This window comes from Haliaeetus albicilla, chromosome 1 (genome assembly GCF_947461875.1).
Source record: "Haliaeetus albicilla chromosome 1, bHalAlb1.1, whole genome shotgun sequence".
In the NCBI taxonomy this organism is placed as follows: Eukaryota; Metazoa; Chordata; class Aves; order Accipitriformes; family Accipitridae; genus Haliaeetus; species Haliaeetus albicilla.
This window is the reverse complement of record NC_091483.1, coordinates 55,555,296-55,574,141: the sequence shown is the minus strand read 5'-3', so window position 1 is coordinate 55,574,141 and position 18,846 is coordinate 55,555,296. Positions and strand designations below refer to the sequence as shown.

Here is an 18,846-nt window from a genome sequence, read left to right as displayed (position 1 = left end):
GGTTTCATTACTCTCTCTGTCTTGCCAAGTTAAAAAGTAATTTTTTAAATGTAATTGAATACTGCTTAGACTTTACCTATCTTTGCAAAACTGTGGGAATTCAGAGACACTTAGTCCACAAATTTGGTTCAAAAAGCAGAAGACAGTAATATGTACTATTGTACTGTATAGGGTGAGTCCCACAGGAAAACACAGTAATAATGTAATGATAATTTCAGTGTTACGTTTATTTTCAACAAAGAGAAAACAGTGTGTACTGGAGGCAAATACTAGGGGAAACTAGTATCTTATTACCAACAATAATGAGAAATATATATTATTACTATTGCTGAGCAAAAGCTATATTATCAGTTTATAACTACTGAGTAGTTTACTCATTTGAGTATCCCAGAGTTGTTTTTCGTAAAAATCTATTCTTGTTTTTTTTACAAGTACCCTTCTAAACAAAAGTCCATGGCTTCTAGCTTGTATTACCCTTTGGAATTATGGTGGTTTTAAACTGGATGGATCCAGGCTTTATACATCTCATTGTTAAGTCTAGTTCCATAACTTGGATTTCTGAAGTTAAAGGCAGATAGGTAGTTGTACTGGGGGCGGAGGGACGGGGATGGGGGACGACCAAACCAAAAACAACCCATGGTATTTAACAGTTAGTAAAAGCTACATGCTTCATTTTAAGACACAATCATTTTTGCACCTCCTCTATGACATAAACACTGTGGGAGCTTAGTATTACACTTTCGTGTCTCAACTATTTGAATTTTGTTCTCGTGCTTTGCAAAACATTAGCAAATCCATCAAATGCTCTTTTCTTCTTAACAAAAAACTGGCCCTGTCCTAAATTGGTCTGATGTTTTTGACTGAGTTTTTCACTTGAATTTTGGAGGTTGACAGCTGTTGCAGAATTGTTCTTCAGTCCTGTCAAAGCAGTGTCATCCTCTGTCTTGCTGGAATCAGTGCTTTCGGAGATTGTATTTCCTGTATTCTTTTGTGGGAATGAACACGAACTGTATCTTGTGCTTTCATTGAAGAAGTATTGTGGGACTGAGAAGGAATATGCATCCTCGTCACTCTGATCCAGTTGGAAATGATCTTCTGTATTGAAGACTGATTGTGTTTTCCCAGAAGAATGAAGATGCAGCAAATCTGCTGTAAGATTGCAAGACTGCATTTCTGCGGGCAGACTACAGTTGCTGGTATCCTGTAATTCTGTGTATTCATCACAGTTTTTCTCATTAAAACCTCTTTGCATTTTATCTGCACAAGCCTTAGTTGTGTTCACCTGCTTCCCCTGTGGTAGCAAGTCTTCTTTCTCTGTAATAACTGTAAAATGTTTTTCAACTGTGTGTTCAGGCAGAGATTGAAGAGAAGATTCGTTGCTGGAATGCAGTAGTGATGTTTTTTTAACAATTTCATTCAAACCAATATCAATGGGAGGAGCAAAAATAAAATCGTTGTCTTCAGATGTACTCGTGTTTCTTCTTGTAGTGTCCCCTTCACTGTGATTCTTTTCAGAGGATTTCCTATCTATGTGCTCGTCTGTACTTCCCTCTGGTGCATTTTCTTTTTGTTCAGTGGGACTGAAGCTGAGGGAATGCTGTGGTTCAGTGGGAAGCAGATACAGCTGCAGTTCAGCCTCTTCAGGAGTGTCCTCTGTATCTGTGTCATACATGGGAGAATGTTTTAATGGAAGTAACATATTACTAAAATCTCTAGTTTGATTGTGGAGAGAATCAGAAATAGGATTTTGTACTGTCGACTCTGCATTAGTAAAATCATCAAACGTATCAGGAACTTCTTGACTTGAAGAACTAATTGTGTCTGAATCTGACATGCTTACGTGGTCACTACGTTTATCAGCGTAAGGTGATGCTGTTTCAGGCGTGGTGGTATCTGATCCATAATTAATAGTGGTTTCAAAATACACATTTTTCTCGTCTTCATTTTTCGTAATATGCTGAAGTTCAGCAGCAATGTTTGGAGACTCTGGCAGTGTTGAGAACTTCTCAGTTCCACTGTTCATATCGGCTTCCTCTAGTGACAACTGGCAGACTGGCAGGTTGTCACTAACACCAGGTTGTTCCAGTTCAAAGTCTGCTAAAGAACTACAGTCACTCATTGTGAATGGAGTCCCTTCATCCGAAGAACTATCGCCAAATATATCTGCTGAAGAATCTTTTTCATTTGTACGTTCCATTTTACAGTCATACTCTCTAAGAGGAGAGTTTTCTATTGTTTGATAGACACTTAAATTCTCAATATTTGTATCTTTCTTGCAGCTGCTGGATAAAATAAAATCTTGCACATCCCTGGTTATATTTGTGTTGCTGCTTAGACCAAGTTGTTCATCACAGCTTTGCCTTTCAGGCATGAATTTTGTAGTGCTTATGGGTTCATTATGGGAAATGATGCCTTTTCTTCCTGGAGAATGTGGCGTAGCCTTTGTGATTTCAGACTGCAGCAGACCAGAGTTGTTGCTCACCTTGCTGTTCCTAGAATCTTGTGCAACTGTATGTGTTTGTATTGTGGAAAATGGAAAGCCAGTTTCACCCATGAAGGATAAATCTGAATCTGAAGAGTCGGTGTGATTTGAGTAAGAGTCAGCATTCAGTCTACTGGGTACGGGAGGGAACCTGCTCTTCTCCGAGTCTTTATTATTTGCATATTTTGAATCTTTCCATGAAATGTCATTACTCATTAATTTTCTTGGTGTTACTTCATTGCTGTTCTTGTAATCTATCCTTACAGAAAATAGTCCATTATCACCAACTTCTGTATTTTCATCATTGCTGATACTAGTTTTGATGTCTGAAAACACTGTTTCTTTCTTCACACTGATCTCATGATTGCTTTGTTTCTGGTACTCTTCTTCAGTATTTGGTGTATGTACACTGCTACCAATGATATTTTCATGCAAAGTAGAAGTTTCTGTAGGAAAAATGCATGTGTTTCTTGAAGAATTCTCATCACAAATGAACAAATTATGCTGTGTATTTGTTGATTTGCTTGCAGAGCGCTCTCTGCTCAAGGTTTCATCTGAAAAAGCTTGATTACAATATGTATGTTCTGAACCTGAATTTTTGTTCCCACGCATGAGTCCCCACAGGCTCAGAAGGTAGGGTCTAGCAAAAGCACCCAGACAAAAAGCACAAATAAACGTAATGAGCACAGAGAGGCAGACAGCCAATGTAAGGTCTTGCTCTGTTATTCCTTGTCTAAAAAGAGTGTTAGTGTCCCGGGCTTTTCTAACCAAAACCGTTGGAACCCTTTCTTTCACCTGTATATTGTAGATGAGATGCTTCTTGTTTGTTGCATTAAAAATACACAAATACAACCCTTCAGCAGTTTTCTCAGCATTATATATCACTAAATTATTCATTTTATCCAGTGTCATATGAGGAAGACTATTATCTTCTGAAATTCTGCCTTTAGGTGTCCACCAAGAGACTCCATTACCTGAAATAAAAGAAAATACAAGCTAAATCTTTCTTAGAAGTATAAGATACCTGGTTTGCAGGGTCAAGTTATTTCTATAAGAACATACTCTGACCTAGCTTTGATAATTTTGACTATTTATTATAAAATCCATTTTCTCTTTATCTATTCATAGTCATTTTACATGGTACCAAGTATCTGTTAAACCATCATATATTTCCCTCCCACATTTGAAACACAGTATGTATGGGGTCTTAATAGCAGACTTCACAAGAAAAATGGTGTGGGTGAGGGATGAGGTCACTGAAATTACCTAAGTATGTTCTGGGTCATGCTAAAAGCACCTGCTGATCTCCCTCATGGAAGATCCATACTCATAGCCAGCCCTTCTCCAGCATGGCCATGGTCACTGCATGCAGCTGTGAGATAAAACTTCATTAGTTCACTGTCAGTGTTTCAACCACTGTGATTTTCCTGTAGTTACTGCTTTGCAGCAAAAAGATTTGAAAAACAAGGGTATTTGTATCTACTGAGCAATTGTTCCAAACTTCAGCGCATGTAGGCCATGGCTGGTTGTTGGCTTCTGGAATATGTTTCGAGGCTGTATGTACACCTTTGCCTTTGGATCTGCTTGCATTCCCTGTTGAGTTTTGGTGCAATCCAGTGTATTGATTTTAATTCCATGATCAGAGTTTCTGTGACTTCCCTTGTTAATAGACAAAGCAGGTGGCATTTCTGATAGACCCTACATATTTTGATTTGGGGATAAAGTGTTGCAAGGAGAAAGCCTTAGCACCTCAAAGTGATATTAGTCCATTAGAGTTAAACCATTTTGCCTAATGGCACATGACAAATACACCTTCTACTCTTAAGTTTGGTCTTAGTTTTCCTTCTGCATGGGAAGTCTTAGCTCTGTAGATTTTGTCACTTTTACCTCAAGTGCTCTGTATTAACTGTAAATGCTGAATTCATTTCCTAAGTGAACTGTGTGCTACAGTAGTTGTACTTCTTTGGAAGAAATATAAATACTTTCCCTTGCAAATAAACTTTCATTTAATTTTGCTATAATTGAATACTAGAAACACTTTGTATCCTTCTCCATTTTCTACATGTCCCAGACGTGCCACCCCGCTATTCGGTCCTTTGTTTGCATTCCAAAATTAACTGGTAAATTTGCAACGTACTACTTACTGAAATTTATTTGTGTATAATTTGGCATCGCTTACTAGTTTAATGTAAGGAAGGAGATAAAGACTTCTTTGGGGAAATGTGACGTTTCAAATATTCTAACCGGTATACTTTCTAATGAAATAATTTGCATGTTAAATTGTTGTTCAGTTATTTTTAAAAAGCATCTTTAGAAATCCACTTTTTAAACCAGATTTCTGTGATCATTCTGTATGCATTTGGATTTTAGCGGCATATGGATGGAGTCCCTGTTTTACATACCCCTTGTGTTGTCCAAGTTGCAGTTTAGCACCAATGTCTTCCCTGTTGGGATTACAGCCCTCTTGAGCAAAACACTGTCGCTGCAGTTTAAATGGAAACTTGAAAGATGGAGCAGAGGTTTCTCTGAGTTGTTGGCAGGTTTATTGTATGAAATACTCAATCTTTTCCTCGTGGAGTCAAAAAGAAAATGAAATAAATGTTTGAAAGCATTTAGTCTGCAGTTAAATATCCAGGCATTATTTGACAAATCCACTTCAAGTTGAAAGAAGTTCAGACTGAGTAATATCTGTGGTAGAGGGGTTGTCAGAGCATTTTCACGGAGATCCACAACCTATTTGGAAAGAATTCAGGATTAATTTCATAAGCCTTACGACGGAATCTTAATTGCAATATCAACAATAACATTTATTTTAGTATACAAGCACTTTTGCAGTTATGGGAACAATACATCTGGTTAGGATTTCAAGAATATTGTTCTAAACCTTTTAATTTAAATGAAAAGTTTAAATTGTGGTATATTTAGAATTCTCCTGTTGTAGTCTACCTCTGTGTGAACGGGAAGCCGCAGGGTTCTCACCATGGAAGGGATGGGGTTAGAAAAGGATGTGTGCATGTATAAGCCAGTTATGGATTGGTTTCCGGCATAGATAAATGGTGAATTTATGGTTATATTTTGTATATTTACAAGTGTGTGTGTTTTCCTATATATGAAAAGCAAATACGTATTTTATAAAAATAATGATTCTATTCACCATTTGCTTTAGTTTTTATAACTGTATACTAATATAAAAAAGACCAATATAATCATGCTGAATAGTTGATAATTAATATCTTTAATGGTGATTAACACAAAACATTGAAACAGTTGTAATATTGCTTTACAACCTGTAATTTGTTGAGATCCCTGAAGGCGTCTGGATGAATTTTAGTTATCTTGTTGTTTTGCAAGTCGATGTCCTTCAGCTGTGAACAGTTTTGAAAATCATTCAGATCAATCTGTTGTATGCCATTGGATGACATACGAACAGTTTGTAAAGACTGCAGCAGGCCTAGTCCTAGGAAGAACAAAAGTATTTTACATTTCATGTTCTCGTTTTCCCAATTGCATCAAGTGGCTTTTTAAAATTCTTTGCAACAAAATTCCTTCCATTCCCATCTATTGCAACGAGCGGCTGCAGGCTTTGAGTTATTATGCCCTTCCTGTTCAGTGGTTGTCCCATTCTAAAAGTTGTGTAGCATCAATAGCAGGCATGTTAATACATTAACAATCAATGCATGTTTTAAAAATTCACGTCTCCATAAAAGCAGTAACATTCCTTCGTGCTATCAAATTTATTCCAACTGTGATCTCTGTAGTTTGAGCACGCTTCTCTGGAGAACTGGAGGTAGGAAAGGAGGAATGTGAAAGGGGTAGAATATACTCAGTTTGTAAAATCCAAATATGTTAATTGTAAATAAAAGATGGAGGTGCAAAAGGTGATACAGTATCTCCTATTCATTGCCATCTGCAAGTTCATGGGAATTTTTCGTATGTGGAATTATTTGAACCATATTCATAGGATGTGAACCTGACTGAAAACAAAAACATGTTGTTGCTAATGCTTGTCTGCCTGTGAATTATCAAGTGTGACTGTATATTTTTCAGCATATCCTAGTCACGACAGCATCTGTCTTGCATAAGTAGCCCTTCTGAATGCTGGAGATACCTCATTTTTCTTAGGGGCTGTGCAGGCAGCCCCCAAAGCTCCAGCCTGCAAGTTGCAGGGGGAAGGCAGGCACTTGAACGCTCAGCATCACCACAGTTTGTAACACCTCAATCTAACTCTAAAGTGATTTTTGATCATGCAGCATTATTGAGAAGCTACTTGTTCTCCTTGAAAATTTCCCCCCCGGTGTCATCTGGTTTACCGGAAATCTCTTATTCCAGTTTGCTGTTCTGTTTGCTGAGTAATTGATCTTTGGGTTTATTGTGAAAAGCAGAGGGAACGATTCATCCCTGCTGTAAAACTAGAGGTAGCTGACAGGAAAGGCATTCAGAAGTTCCAGCAGCTCAGAAATTCTTCCTTGCACCTGCATGAAGAATTGTAGTTTGGATGCTTCCCTGAAGCTAAATTTGTGTCAAAAATACACACTGGTATGGCAGCAGTGGGGAGCGGCCTGACACCTGGGGTGGTGGTTGTGAGAAGGGCTTCTCTGTGGCTGAACCCCCTCCGCTTTAGAAATTCCATTTGTGTTTTCTTACCAGAGCTTAATAACTAGAATATTAGTGCAGTATTTTGGAGGAGGAAAATGAAGTTCTGAACATGTATTTAAATGAGCATAGGATTTAAGTATAGCTTGAAGCATGGTGGTATGATGCATAGCAGTTTGACTTTTAACATCTAAAAATTGAGTCTCTGATAGGAAAGGGTTGATCTGTCTGACCCAGTGAGGCGTCCTATAATGTGCAGTTGTATTTATCAAAACAAATCAAATCTGCATCAGTCTGTGTGTGTGTATATACACGCACTCTCTACATGGGAACCTTACAGATCCTACAAAATAATTAAGCGAAATGGTTTACTGCATGCCAGAGAATTATTAGTATCAAAAAATGAGAAAAATAAAACTTCAAGGAACTTGTGTAGATGCAAAATTATTCCCTTTGTCTGACTTTGTAAGGCAAGTGAGGTTTTGGTTTGTACCCCCACCCCGTATTTTCAAAATCTAGACCTGATGAATCTGATGATGTTATCGGAGATTAATTAAATTCAGCAAACAATATATAGGATAGCGTTGCTCATATTGCAGCTTCTGCTTCATTTAAACAGTTTGGACAATGTGAATCATCTGTTTATGAGGACAGAGGCCGTCATAAAAGGCTGCGATGCCTAGCATAGTTCAGTGACTAGCAAACACTTTCTAAAAGTCTATCGAAACCTTACAGCCCTCTCTTCTTACTGGAAGGTGTCACTTTGGTTGGCTCTCGGATGACATAGAGCAAAATTGTTTTGACTGAACAAAATATATTTTCCTGTCTTTGTGAAATACTGAAATTGGAGCAAGTTTTATTTAAAAGAGTATTGACTTTCTTCTGAAGAGTAGTATGAAATTTATTATCCATAATTTTCTTGATGTTAAGGTTAATGACTGGGTTGTGGAGGCTGGCGTTTTTTCAAAGATCCTTACTTCCTTTTCTATACAAGGAAAAATGCTGCTTGGGCTCTCAGAGGATAAATTTGGTTATATTTGACTGACATTAAGGCATTACAATTGCAAAGACTGTATAAAAAACCCCAACCTAATCTGAAACAACCCATTTGCTTCAGGCTCTGTATTTGCACACAGGTGGAACCTTCCCTCACCTTAAGTATAACTGAGATAGTTGCATTCTGAATTCAGTAAGATGTACCGCATCATACCCAAAACCAGCTTACCCCTTGGGAGTGAGGTCCTTAAAGATTTTGAAAGCTTACCTCTTGGAACTGTATCAAGATTATTTCTTTCAACTGACAATACTTTCAAAGCAGGCAGGAGGCGACTGACTTTTCCGTACTTTTTAGACCCATGTGCAGGCGTAGGTATGTCCAGTGTGAGGGTGTGGATGGCATTACCATTCAGGTTTAGAGTTTCTAATACCAGTAAATTTCTACAAGTAGTTAAGGAGAGTTCAGAAATCAGGTTGTTACTAAGATTCAGGTGTTTTAGCATCCATTTTTGATTTCTTCCATCAGTGCACAGAAGAGTTTTAATATTATTGTAACTAAAATCAGCTGTTATTGCTGTTTGTGATATATCTTCTGGAATAGTAGGTATTCCGGTAAAAGAACAATTCAGTAGGAACTCCCCATCCCACTGGCAGTCTGAATGGTGATGTGTATGAAGAACCCGCTGTGACTTGGTTTCCACTGATCCAGGAAGATTAAAGGAAAGGACCACAGCTATGACACTCAAATGAAGGTTATCCATAGTATCTATATGTAAAATGTAAACTTACGGTAAGTTCAGCATAACAAGAGTTACATAGAAGGCGGAAATACTTGACATTAAAAAAAGATCAACACTAACAAATACCCAAAGCATTACCAATGTTCTGCTTTAAACATTCAGTTTTGGAGTCTTAGGTATTTTTCAAAAAGAACATTCATAAACTGTTAACCTTCACCCTCCCTCCACCTCTCCCAAAAACCACTCCAAACCTTTTCTTTCTTTTCCAGCACTTCGGTCAAGAAATACAGCTTCTCAGGAACTTGTGAACTAACAACAGTGGAGACTTTTGAACTCTGCTTCAGGTATCATACGCAATTACCACTGAGCAAAGTCCACCAGATACAATCCATGACGAACAGATGTGGAATGATTTTCATATTTACAGTTAATAGAATACTAGTTTCCCTGTCAATAACACAACATTGTGTTTTTAATGAAAAACTATGTTCTTAGAAATAACACTTCTGAACCACAGCTGCATCTTAGAATTTATTGTTTCATTTCAAAACAAAGATTAGAAATTCAATTGTCTTTCACCTGTTGAAACAACCACCACCTTTACATACACTGAGAACTCCTCACATGTAAGTTGTTTCAACGTACCCAGTATGGTATTTTACACAGAGGCATGTAGAACGTACCTTAAACACACAGAATCTTAAATGCATCTGTGGGATTGAAATAAATAATGTGCCACACAATGTTTTAAATACGCATAGAAAAACATACCTTAGGCAGTTAGAAGATAAACAACAAAAAAAATGCACAACACAAGGCATGTGTGGTGCCAGCATTTCTCAAACTGTGTAGTGAAGGCAACAAAATATATTAACAATACATAAATAGTGGCTAACAAATTGATCATTTATTTCATTTGGTATTTGTATGATCGGTTTTGCTATGTTTTGACAAAAACCCGAGACTTCAAAACCAATTCTCCAGACCATGATTTAAGAGTACCTTTGTGACAAATCTTTCAGCTATGTTGCATACAGTATTTTAAAAAGAATTCTTGATAATTACAAGAATCCAATACTAACATATAGGCATGTCAGTATTAACCAGAGAAGAGCTTTAACATGCTCTTTGTGTGTAATCTACTTGACCGAGGCAGTATCTATCATTTTCAAGATCTATTTCAGCTTTGAAGACACCGCTGCTTATATGTTTATACATGCATATATATATATGTTTATATATATAAAAATAAAGTGACAAACTTCCATTAGCATGAGAGTGAAAATTCTAAAAATGTTATAGTTTATTTCCTCCTCTTACCAGTAAGAGATACTAATTGAGGCAGTACTTAGCAGCAAAGATGTGTGCACATTTTCAGCAAAATGTGTGTTGAAGTGGTTAATAAATATTAACTCTAGTAAACCTATGAAGTTCATGAAGGCAGTATGCAAAATGTTAGTACTTTCCCATAATCTTTAATGTGAGCAATTCAATGGCCTTTGCTACATTTTATTCTGTTTATTCTGTTGTTGTTAGACCAGCTCTGCTGCTGTCCGCCCATCAACTACTGAGCATCAAAATCTGGCTTTGCCTTTGAGCAATGATGGAAATGTGACCCCTCTGACCTCCTGCGTGGCATAATGCCTGACCTAAGCATCCCCCTCTAGAAATCACTTCCACCCATACACATCCTGCATGAGGACTTACTGACTTCTAGTAAATACAGGAATTGGGACCTTGGACACGATGTTCTTGTTGCAGCAGGTGCTGATTTGTATTTTGTGGAATTCTATGTACTTTGAGAGCTATAAAAACAAGGGTAGATAGTTTATCTTCCCATCACAAATGACCAATTCTGAAGTTAATGTGTAACATTTGCATAACATTTAGAAAGAGAAGTGTGTGCCTATCTAGAAAAACGTGTCAAAAAGCTACTTGCAAAGTCACCTTTGTGGCCTCCATTATTAAGGTTACTTGATGCTACTGCAAAACAAAACTATTTTAAACTGAAGAAATACATGGGGTGGGGAAAGGAGGAATCTTATAATGAGCTGGTCTATTTTTAGTACAAAACACCTCACCTCTCCAAAAGCAGTTACAAGGCTAGAATAGTTTCTATAAGGCCCCAGTTCACCATAGACACAGTTTCACTGTTTTCAAATTCAGATATTCACATGTATTTACTCTGCTGTCATAGGATCCAATACCATCACATTTAGAATTATAGACCTGCAGTTTAACTTCAGGATTTAATCCTGAGGTTCAGTGCATCAGTACTAATATTTATGGAGAAAAAAGATATCTGATCTCAGATGCTGCTGCAAGTCATGCTTTAGATTATAACCTGTTGAATAATGGATTCATACACTGTTCACATCAAAGCACCCAGGAAAACATTTTTTTTGGGTAGTGAGCAAGTTATAGGTACATCTTTAAAAATGTACTTCTAATATAAACACGTTTTATAAATACTTCACATAAATTAAACCACCATAGAATGCCTAAACTGCACAGATAAAATGGGACCTCAAGCAACACTTCAATAATCGCAAGACTATTTCAAAATTGAAGTTACATTTCCACACTTGATATTACTTTGCAAATATTATTTATGCTAGCATCATTTTTTTTTAACTACATGAGAATGTATGGCAGAAATAATGCAATATTTTAAAGTGAATCTGCGATTACCCCTCTCGTAGTACAAATATGGTAAACCACATAATTTTGGGGGAAATCATTATATCAACCTTTGGCAAGAAATGAAGAGAAGACAAAAATCTGCCACTTCAGCCATCCTAGGCAAATCCACTTCCAAGAACAAATCGACATTCCTGTTGAAGTACTTCAGATGACAGTTCTGTTCTCAGCCACCCTTATGGTGTTGGGATGTAGGACAAAAACCTCCTCTAAAAGCAACTGAAGGCAGTCAAGATTGTTGCTAAATCACGTTCTTTAACTATATTCTACTGATCCCAATTCAGGAACGTACTTCAGTATGCATGTAGACTGAAAGTTTACTAAATCAGTGCCACTATTACAGCTAACAGGATGATGATATAATACTGCTGAATGTAACAGCCTTCACTTAAAAATATTATGTAATAAATGTTAGTATAAACTGCTGTAAAAACAGAAATCCTTGAAGGCATGCAATTACTTCATACAAATATATGTAAACACAAAAGAGAACTCTCCTGCTAGTGGTTTGTGTTTTAGTGCGTGGCTCCGCATGGATTGACAGAAGTCTGACAACCCATATTATAACCTGTCACCTGAACCTTGAACAGTGTCCCATCCGCACACATACAGAGCTTGAAGCGCAGCCAGTTGCCGTTATTGAACTGCTCCCCATAAGAAGAACTTGGCAGTCGCGATGGGCTGACCATCACAGTTCCATTCAGGATAATGCTGTTCTCCTATTAAGAGGGAGAAAAAAAAGTTCAACTTCTGATTTAAACAAGGCAGGTTGTTTTTGAAAAGGACAAGCTGGTTTAATGAATAAATGACATCTTTAGGATGGCTGTCGAAATCAACAGAATAAAAAAAAGTACATATAACAAGGTTTCATTTTTTTAATTAAATTTGTGAATAATGCCCATGACGTTCTCAATTATAGTCAGCAACGTACTTTGCTGTTCCAGTGGTAGATCAATATTGAGAGAGACAGCAGTAGTGTGGCTTTTCACTTTACAGGCCTATTAGCAAATGCACTAAATCTAAAAATACGGACATGAAATAATCTCTAAAAATCTTAAATGAATGCTGGCAAGTCTTACTGTGGCAGCACGAAAGGTAGCGCTCCTAACTGTATGCTCTGCTCCTTTGTCAAAGGTTGCTGACCCCAGTAAAGCCTCCAGAAGAGAAGATGAATTCTCTTTGGTATTTATTTCAGTGCAGAGGCCAATAGCTTAGCTTTAATTGCATCGTGGGTTTTTAGCATCTAAAAAGTAGTAAATCATTGTTACCTGAAAACTACTGAACCACTAATTAACAGCAAAGTAATATGCCACCTTTTAAAATCCTACTAAATACACTGACTGCAACTAAACTGTTATGCATGGCTACTTTATATAAAATTTGAAACCATATAAAGCTACATCAGTTTATTTTCAGCCTGAATTTGAAACTAAGCTGTTCAAAAAATGCTGATTTGAAATACTTACTGCTTTAAGTTCCATGTTACCCCCCATTCGAAACTCAATGGTCTTGCCTGTGATGAAAACACCTTCGTTTCCACGGACAATAGCACGGCCATCGACCTTAATGTTTAGATCACTGGTCGCATTGCTGGTAATCTAAGAACATAAACAAAAAGAGTGCATTACAGATCAATGAAGATGTGTCACTTGGGTTTGTCTGAGTAACTTTAATTACCTTAAAAATATTGCTACACAATTTAGTAAAAAACTTCAATGTACTTTTTGCCCTTCTGCCATTATGCCTATGAAGCTTCTGCCCATTTATTATTTTCCACATTCACATTTAAAAACAAGGATTACTTAATTTTGGAAGGTATATAAAATAGCTTATTTTTGCAGTAAAAATAACAATTCATATAACAATTTTATGGGATACACAGTGAATGCTCATAGCAAATATAGGCTTCCTATTAGGACTGTTTATGTAAACGTACTCCTCTGTTTTCATTTAATCTGTTCCTCCTATATATTTATAGGTTTGGATTTTTTTTTCCTGGAACATACTATTTAATTGTTAGCCTTGCAGAGGAAGCACGAAGAAGAGCAAAACAAATTCTTTTTGTCCTTTACAGGATTGATCAATGCTTCCTAAGGCACACTCAACCCTCTATAAAACTACTGATACTACTCTACTAATGTTATACAAAAGAACTATGCACTGTACTCTACCTGTAAAGCCTTTGTTATGAGTGATGATATCCAAGAAAGAAATTTTAGTCTGACATTAAGATCAACATTTTAAATGTATACGAACCAACATTTAGGTTTTTTAGTTTTCTGATAAATAAAGCATATTTAATGTAGAAACCAAACTAAGAACTTGTTTAACCTAGAAGCGTGAACTGACACAACTCTTACAGTGTTGTGATTGTTCTCTACACTTTTACTCAGACTTCTGAAATTCTGACTGTATTATCTCCAATAGAGGCAAAATGATACATGAAGTTCTGGTAATTATTTTTTTAAGATCTTACTAGAAACAGAGAAGCTTTTAATAGACATTTTATTTCTGAAACAGCTATCCCTGCACAAATGGATAAATGCTTAGCTGTCGTGGTTTAACCCCAGCCAGCAACTAAGTACCACGCAGCCACTCACTCACTCCCCCCCCCCCGCCACCCAGTGGGATGGGGGAGAAAATAGGGAAAAGAAGTAAAACTCATGGGTTGAGATAAGAACGGTTTAATAGAACAGAAAAGAAGAAAATAATAATGATAATGATAACAATAATAAAATGACAACAGCAATAATAATAAAAGGATTGAAATATACAAATGATGCACAGTGCAATTGCTCACCACCCACTGACTGATGCCCAGCTAGTCCCCAAGCGGCGATCCCCCCGCCCCCACTCCCCAGTTCCTATACTAGATGGGACGTCCCATGGTATGGAATACCCTGTTGGCCAGTTTGGGCCAGCTGCCCTGGCTGTGTCCTGTGCCAACTTCTTGTGCCCCTCCAGCTTTCTCGCTGGCTGGGCATGAGAAGCTGAAAAATCCTTGACTTTAGTCTAAACACTACTTAGCAACAACTGAAAACATCAGTGTTATCAACATTCTTCACATACCTAACTCAAAAACATAGCACTGTACCAGCTAGGAAGGCAATTAACTCTATCCTAGCTGAAACCAGGACATTAGTAAAAAGACACACAGGCCTACTTGGCATTGTATTCCGGATATTACACTCATTTAATGATGTCAGTTTTCACTTCTGTTCCAATTTTTAGGATGATTTACATTTTCGGAGCTGCATTTTTAGCTACGTGTAGTCAAATTTCTAAATATGCTTGAAAGATCAGATTAGTAAACTTTTTTTCTTATTCTACAACTAAGGCAGTTCTGTAATAAGCTTTTAAAAAAGTAAGTGGTAGTTAAAAGAGACATACCCTCTCTGTAGAGGCCTTTTGTACATTCAAGATTTTAACTCCATTTGGCAGATGAAACTCATGAGTTTCATAGTCTGTGCTGAACAAGGTATTTTGTGTCCGTGGGTCAACAAATTCCATGCCAATATCGCTGGTAATAGAAGTTTTGTCTTTTTCCACACTAAGCTTGGTTGTTCCTTGCTGAAACACAATCTTCAGAAACAAAGTCATGAAGTTAATGATGTTTCAAATATAATGTTTATTAATACTGTGAGTGTAATTCCATAGTGTTGCTCACGAACTTTCAATTCATGATATAACTTACAGGCTGATTATTTCCAGTGATCACCAAATCTTCATTACGTCTGCCTCCTACAGTGCTTTTATATAATGGATGTATCACGCCCATGTCAGAAACTTGCTTAAACCGCAACAAGCCACTCTCATGGAACTCCATACTGTCACAACCATTGGGACCAATTCGAATCACTGCCCAGATAACTAGCGTAATCTGAAAGAGAAACACACATTTTCAAAGATTACTTTAGTCGTTTGGATCTTCTCACAACAAGTATTGCATTAAGTAGATGTTTTGAAAGAATTATTAATGCTAGTGTTTAAGTGAGCTTTAGCTGTGCATTTACTTTAGTCTGTTTAATTCCTACTGGAAACATCAGAACACATTTAATTATGAAAAGCATTTTGCATGATTTTTAGACTCATCTGAAATATTAACTAAAATAATTAGTATATACATAAAAATATATATACATTTGAAATTAAATGACATCCATAATTTAATCATTTTCCTGTTTAAGGGTAACCACGGTATCATTAGCTAAACAAACATCCTGAACAAAGTAGCTCAGCTCAGGATATACTTACTCTTGAGCTACAAGAAAGCACCTTCACAGGTGGATGTCCAATTATGAAAAATAATTCACTACTTCTCATTGATCAAGCAATAAAAAGGTGGTAGTTACAACAATGAAGGTTTAAAGTGCAGTGGCTGATTAATTCTGAATGCTCACGTGCAGCTCTGTTATTACATGTAAAATGTTTCTGGCATAACAGTTTATCCCGGATGTATTTGTACTGTGCTAATAACACTTTGCACATTTGCTGTTACTGGGTTTTGGGAATGGAGAGACACTTTCAAGGTTCCTAATTCTGTGTTGCATTAATGGTAGGTTCCTTGCTGGAACCATGATAACCGAAATAATCATGACTGAACTTACAAGATTATTCCATCTAATCTTGCTCAGACTACAAAAGAACAAAAAAGAAAGGAGAAAAAAAGAGAAATCTCCTTCAGTACATTTTAAGTCCTTCTCAGCCATACTGGAATAAGTTTTATTTCTCCAATAAACCATCAAAATGAAATATGTCCTAATGTTGCCTACAGCCTAAGTATTATACTCACAATCAGATTGATGACAGCCAAAATAAAAAGAAGAACAATCACACAAATGGCCAAGTTGCCTTTCCTGCCACGTAACCCTGTCTTATGGAGACGGTCTTCATCAATTGGAATGTATCCCGCTTTGAAGTTACTGTTGTGCTCCTTATTAATGTTCCTGCGTTCCACAGCCTTCTCTCGCATAGACTTCTTCACCGGGCCGTTAGAACTTTGCTATAATACAAAGCATGGATTACCTGTTAAAAGGCACGTAAATCCCCTGAAATGACACACATATATGTGTGCAAAAAATAGAAATATGAACGACTAGTGGAATATATTAGATATTATGCTCAATATTATATTTTGGCTTGCCACTCTGTACTTAGAATACACATTTACAACCACTGCAATCTCTGCTAACGCAATGACTAAAATTAAAATCCAGATATTTTCAGACAATATGCTTTTATATCAAGTTTTTACCTCTTGGGGATGATACAGGACATAATCCTGCAGGTCATTTACCAGTACACAGGATTTTAGTTCCCTCCATGCTAACGGGGGCTAGACTCTCAGTGAGTCTATCCAAAAGGAGCGTGGTGGATATGGTTTTTTAAGTTAGTTTGATAGCACAGAGTTTGCATTCAACTTCTATTGCTTTCATGCAGCATTAAGAAAAATACTGTAAGGCTTTAAACCTGGCATGGGGAACTTGGCCAGCCTAGCTTTATTTAATCATTTTAAGTTACTAGATTGCAAGGGATATCCGGACAATGTAACAAGTTAACATGTAGAGGAAACTCTTGTGGATATTCATAGGGAAAATAAACCTTTGATGTATTTTTGTAACTTTGTCCAATATTTTGTTCCACCTCCCTGGATGGACACAGGTTGCTATTTAAGTGTTCAATTCTTCAAAGACAGGGCTTGATCTTTTTGATGGGATTATTTGTTCGTCTGAAATGAATCCCGCGAAGCTGCACCTTAAGCTTACTGCACTTGCATGCGTCTACACTGATGCAATGGGTAAAAATGTCTTGTTTTCTCCTGTTGGTGAAATGGTGTTGAGAAAGGTGCTTGACCTGAACGGGTTTATGGAGGGCTTCCTCGGTGATGTTCTGAAAGCCACCGTAACCCTGCACAAACTAAGAACTGGCCAGGCAGGGAAACTGAGGGATGAGGTCTGTGCTCTGGAGAAAACAGAAATCTTGTACAGCAGGACACTAAGTATCTTGTCCTGACGATAGCATGTTCTTGAAAGGATGTGATGGTGAGATAAAACTCCGAGGTAGTTTTTTTCACCTGGTAAGGCAGCACAAAAGAAGACAGCGCCAGGACTGGGAGAACGTGGCCAAACCGGTGACTGCTGGAACAAACGCTGGAGCAGCCCCGCAGAACTAGACAGTGCTTCCTATGGCACCCGAGATAAGGCTGGTGCAGCACCCCGCAGGCATCTGGGGCTTCCTACCCACCGCTGCCGCCGGCGCAGACCCACAGACACAGGCCCACGCTGATTAAAAGGCCCGTGGAGGTGCAGGAGCTCCGAAAGACGAGCCCGTCCTTGAACAGCTCGGTTCTCCTCCGGCTTGCGCGGCGCTGACCGAGTCCCCGTCCCACCCCTCCGACGGGGTGACAGCGACACCCCTTTCGACAAATTTAGCTTTTGTTCCCGTGTGGGACCTCGGATGCTGAGCCCGGATCTGAGCTTCAGCTTTACTTATACGCTGCCGCTGGGCTACCATACTGGTGCCAGCACGACGGGGCGACTGACGGCGCAGTCCCATAAATACCGACCGCGCCGACCAGCTGCCTTCCGCGTCACCAGCTAGCGGCAGCGGCCTGTTCACGCGAGACAGTTACATTCCTGTGCAGAAATGCCAGAACACTTTATTTGGAAAGCAGAAAGTGTTCTTCTTTGTCAGGGGTTCTGCGTCTGCGGGCTGGACGGCGCATCGCCGGGCTTTAGTAACGCGTCCCGCCCCGACAGCGGGCTCAGGCTGCCTCTCCCCCGCACGGCAAAGGCCGTCCTTCCCGGACAGCGCCGGGCGCAGCTCGGAAACGCCGTCCAAGGGCCGTCTCTGCCCTCCCCGGTTGGTGCAAGCGGTGGGGAGCCGGGGCGACGGGGGCGGCCCGCCGCCGCCCCGCACGCCCGCCGCGCCGCGCCGCAGGGCTCCGGCACCAAACCAGCCTCGGCAACCGACGCGAAAATGGCGCCCCCGCCCGAGCGCCCCCCTCCACGAGCAGCGCCCCTCGGCCGGAGCAGCTGCTCGGGCGGCTGGCCGCGGCCCCGCGGGCGGCGGGACAGGCATCGCTCCACCCTCGCCCCGGCGGGGACGGCCCCGCCGCCTCCCCGTGCCTGCGTCTCGGCGAGGACAGACCTGCTCGGAGGCGGCCGCCGCCATCTTCCTCCGCCGCTGCCGCTGCCGCTGCTGCCGCCGCGGAGGGGCCGGCGGCGCCCCCTTGCGGCGCGGGGAGGGAGGCGGCCGTGGGCGAGCTCGGTGCCGCTCCGCTCCGCCAGGCGGGTCCGTGCCGCCGGTCGGGAAACGCGTTACCTGGCGGCGCCA

General features: G+C 39.3%; 2 protein-coding genes across 2 annotated transcripts; both read right to left on the bottom strand.

The window, feature by feature from the left end:
• Nucleotides 1–392: 392 nt before the first annotated feature.
• LRRC66 (leucine rich repeat containing 66) lies at nt 393–9,113 on the bottom strand. Its single transcript, XM_009921653.2, has 4 exons — nt 8,340–9,113; nt 5,770–5,939; nt 4,885–5,215; nt 393–3,456 (listed from the first exon to the last, which is right to left on the bottom strand). Exons 1-4 carry the CDS (start codon nt 8,830–8,832, stop codon nt 752–754), a joined length of 3,699 nt encoding a protein of 1,232 aa, XP_009919955.2. The 5' UTR covers nt 8,833–9,113; the 3' UTR covers nt 393–751.
• Nucleotides 9,114–9,329: 216 nt separating this feature from the next.
• On the bottom strand, nt 9,330–18,786 carry SGCB (sarcoglycan beta). Its single transcript, XM_069790406.1, has 6 exons — nt 18,661–18,786; nt 16,304–16,513; nt 15,206–15,391; nt 14,902–15,093; nt 12,978–13,109; nt 9,330–12,230 (listed from the first exon to the last, which is right to left on the bottom strand). Exons 1-6 carry the CDS (start codon nt 18,682–18,684, stop codon nt 12,027–12,029), a joined length of 948 nt encoding a protein of 315 aa, XP_069646507.1. The 5' UTR covers nt 18,685–18,786; the 3' UTR covers nt 9,330–12,026.
• Between the last annotated feature and the right edge of the window lie 60 nt (nt 18,787–18,846).

Bases quoted from the DNA above. Each gene is read 5' to 3' on its own strand.
- LRRC66 (XM_009921653.2), bottom strand. From the start codon at position 8,832: ATGGATAACCTTCATTTGAGTGTCATAGCTGTGGTCCTTTCCTTTAAT. The intron at 5,940-8,339 runs GTAAGCTTTCAA...TGTTCTTCCTAG, and splicing joins TCTTGATACAGTTCCAAGAG to GACTAGGCCTGCTGCAGTCT. The intron at 5,216-5,769 runs GTTGTAAAGCAA...CTTTCCAAATAG, and splicing joins GGGATCTCAACAAATTACAG to GTTGTGGATCTCCGTGAAAA.
- SGCB (XM_069790406.1), bottom strand. From the start codon at position 18,684: ATGGCGGCGGCCGCCTCCGAGCAG. The intron at 15,392-16,303 runs GTGAGTATAATA...TTTCTCTTTCAG, and splicing joins TGGCTGTCATCAATCTGATT to ATTACGCTAGTTATCTGGGC. The intron at 13,110-14,901 runs GTATGTCTCTTT...TTATGTTCTTAG, and splicing joins AAAAGGCCTCTACAGAGAGG to ATTACCAGCAATGCGACCAG.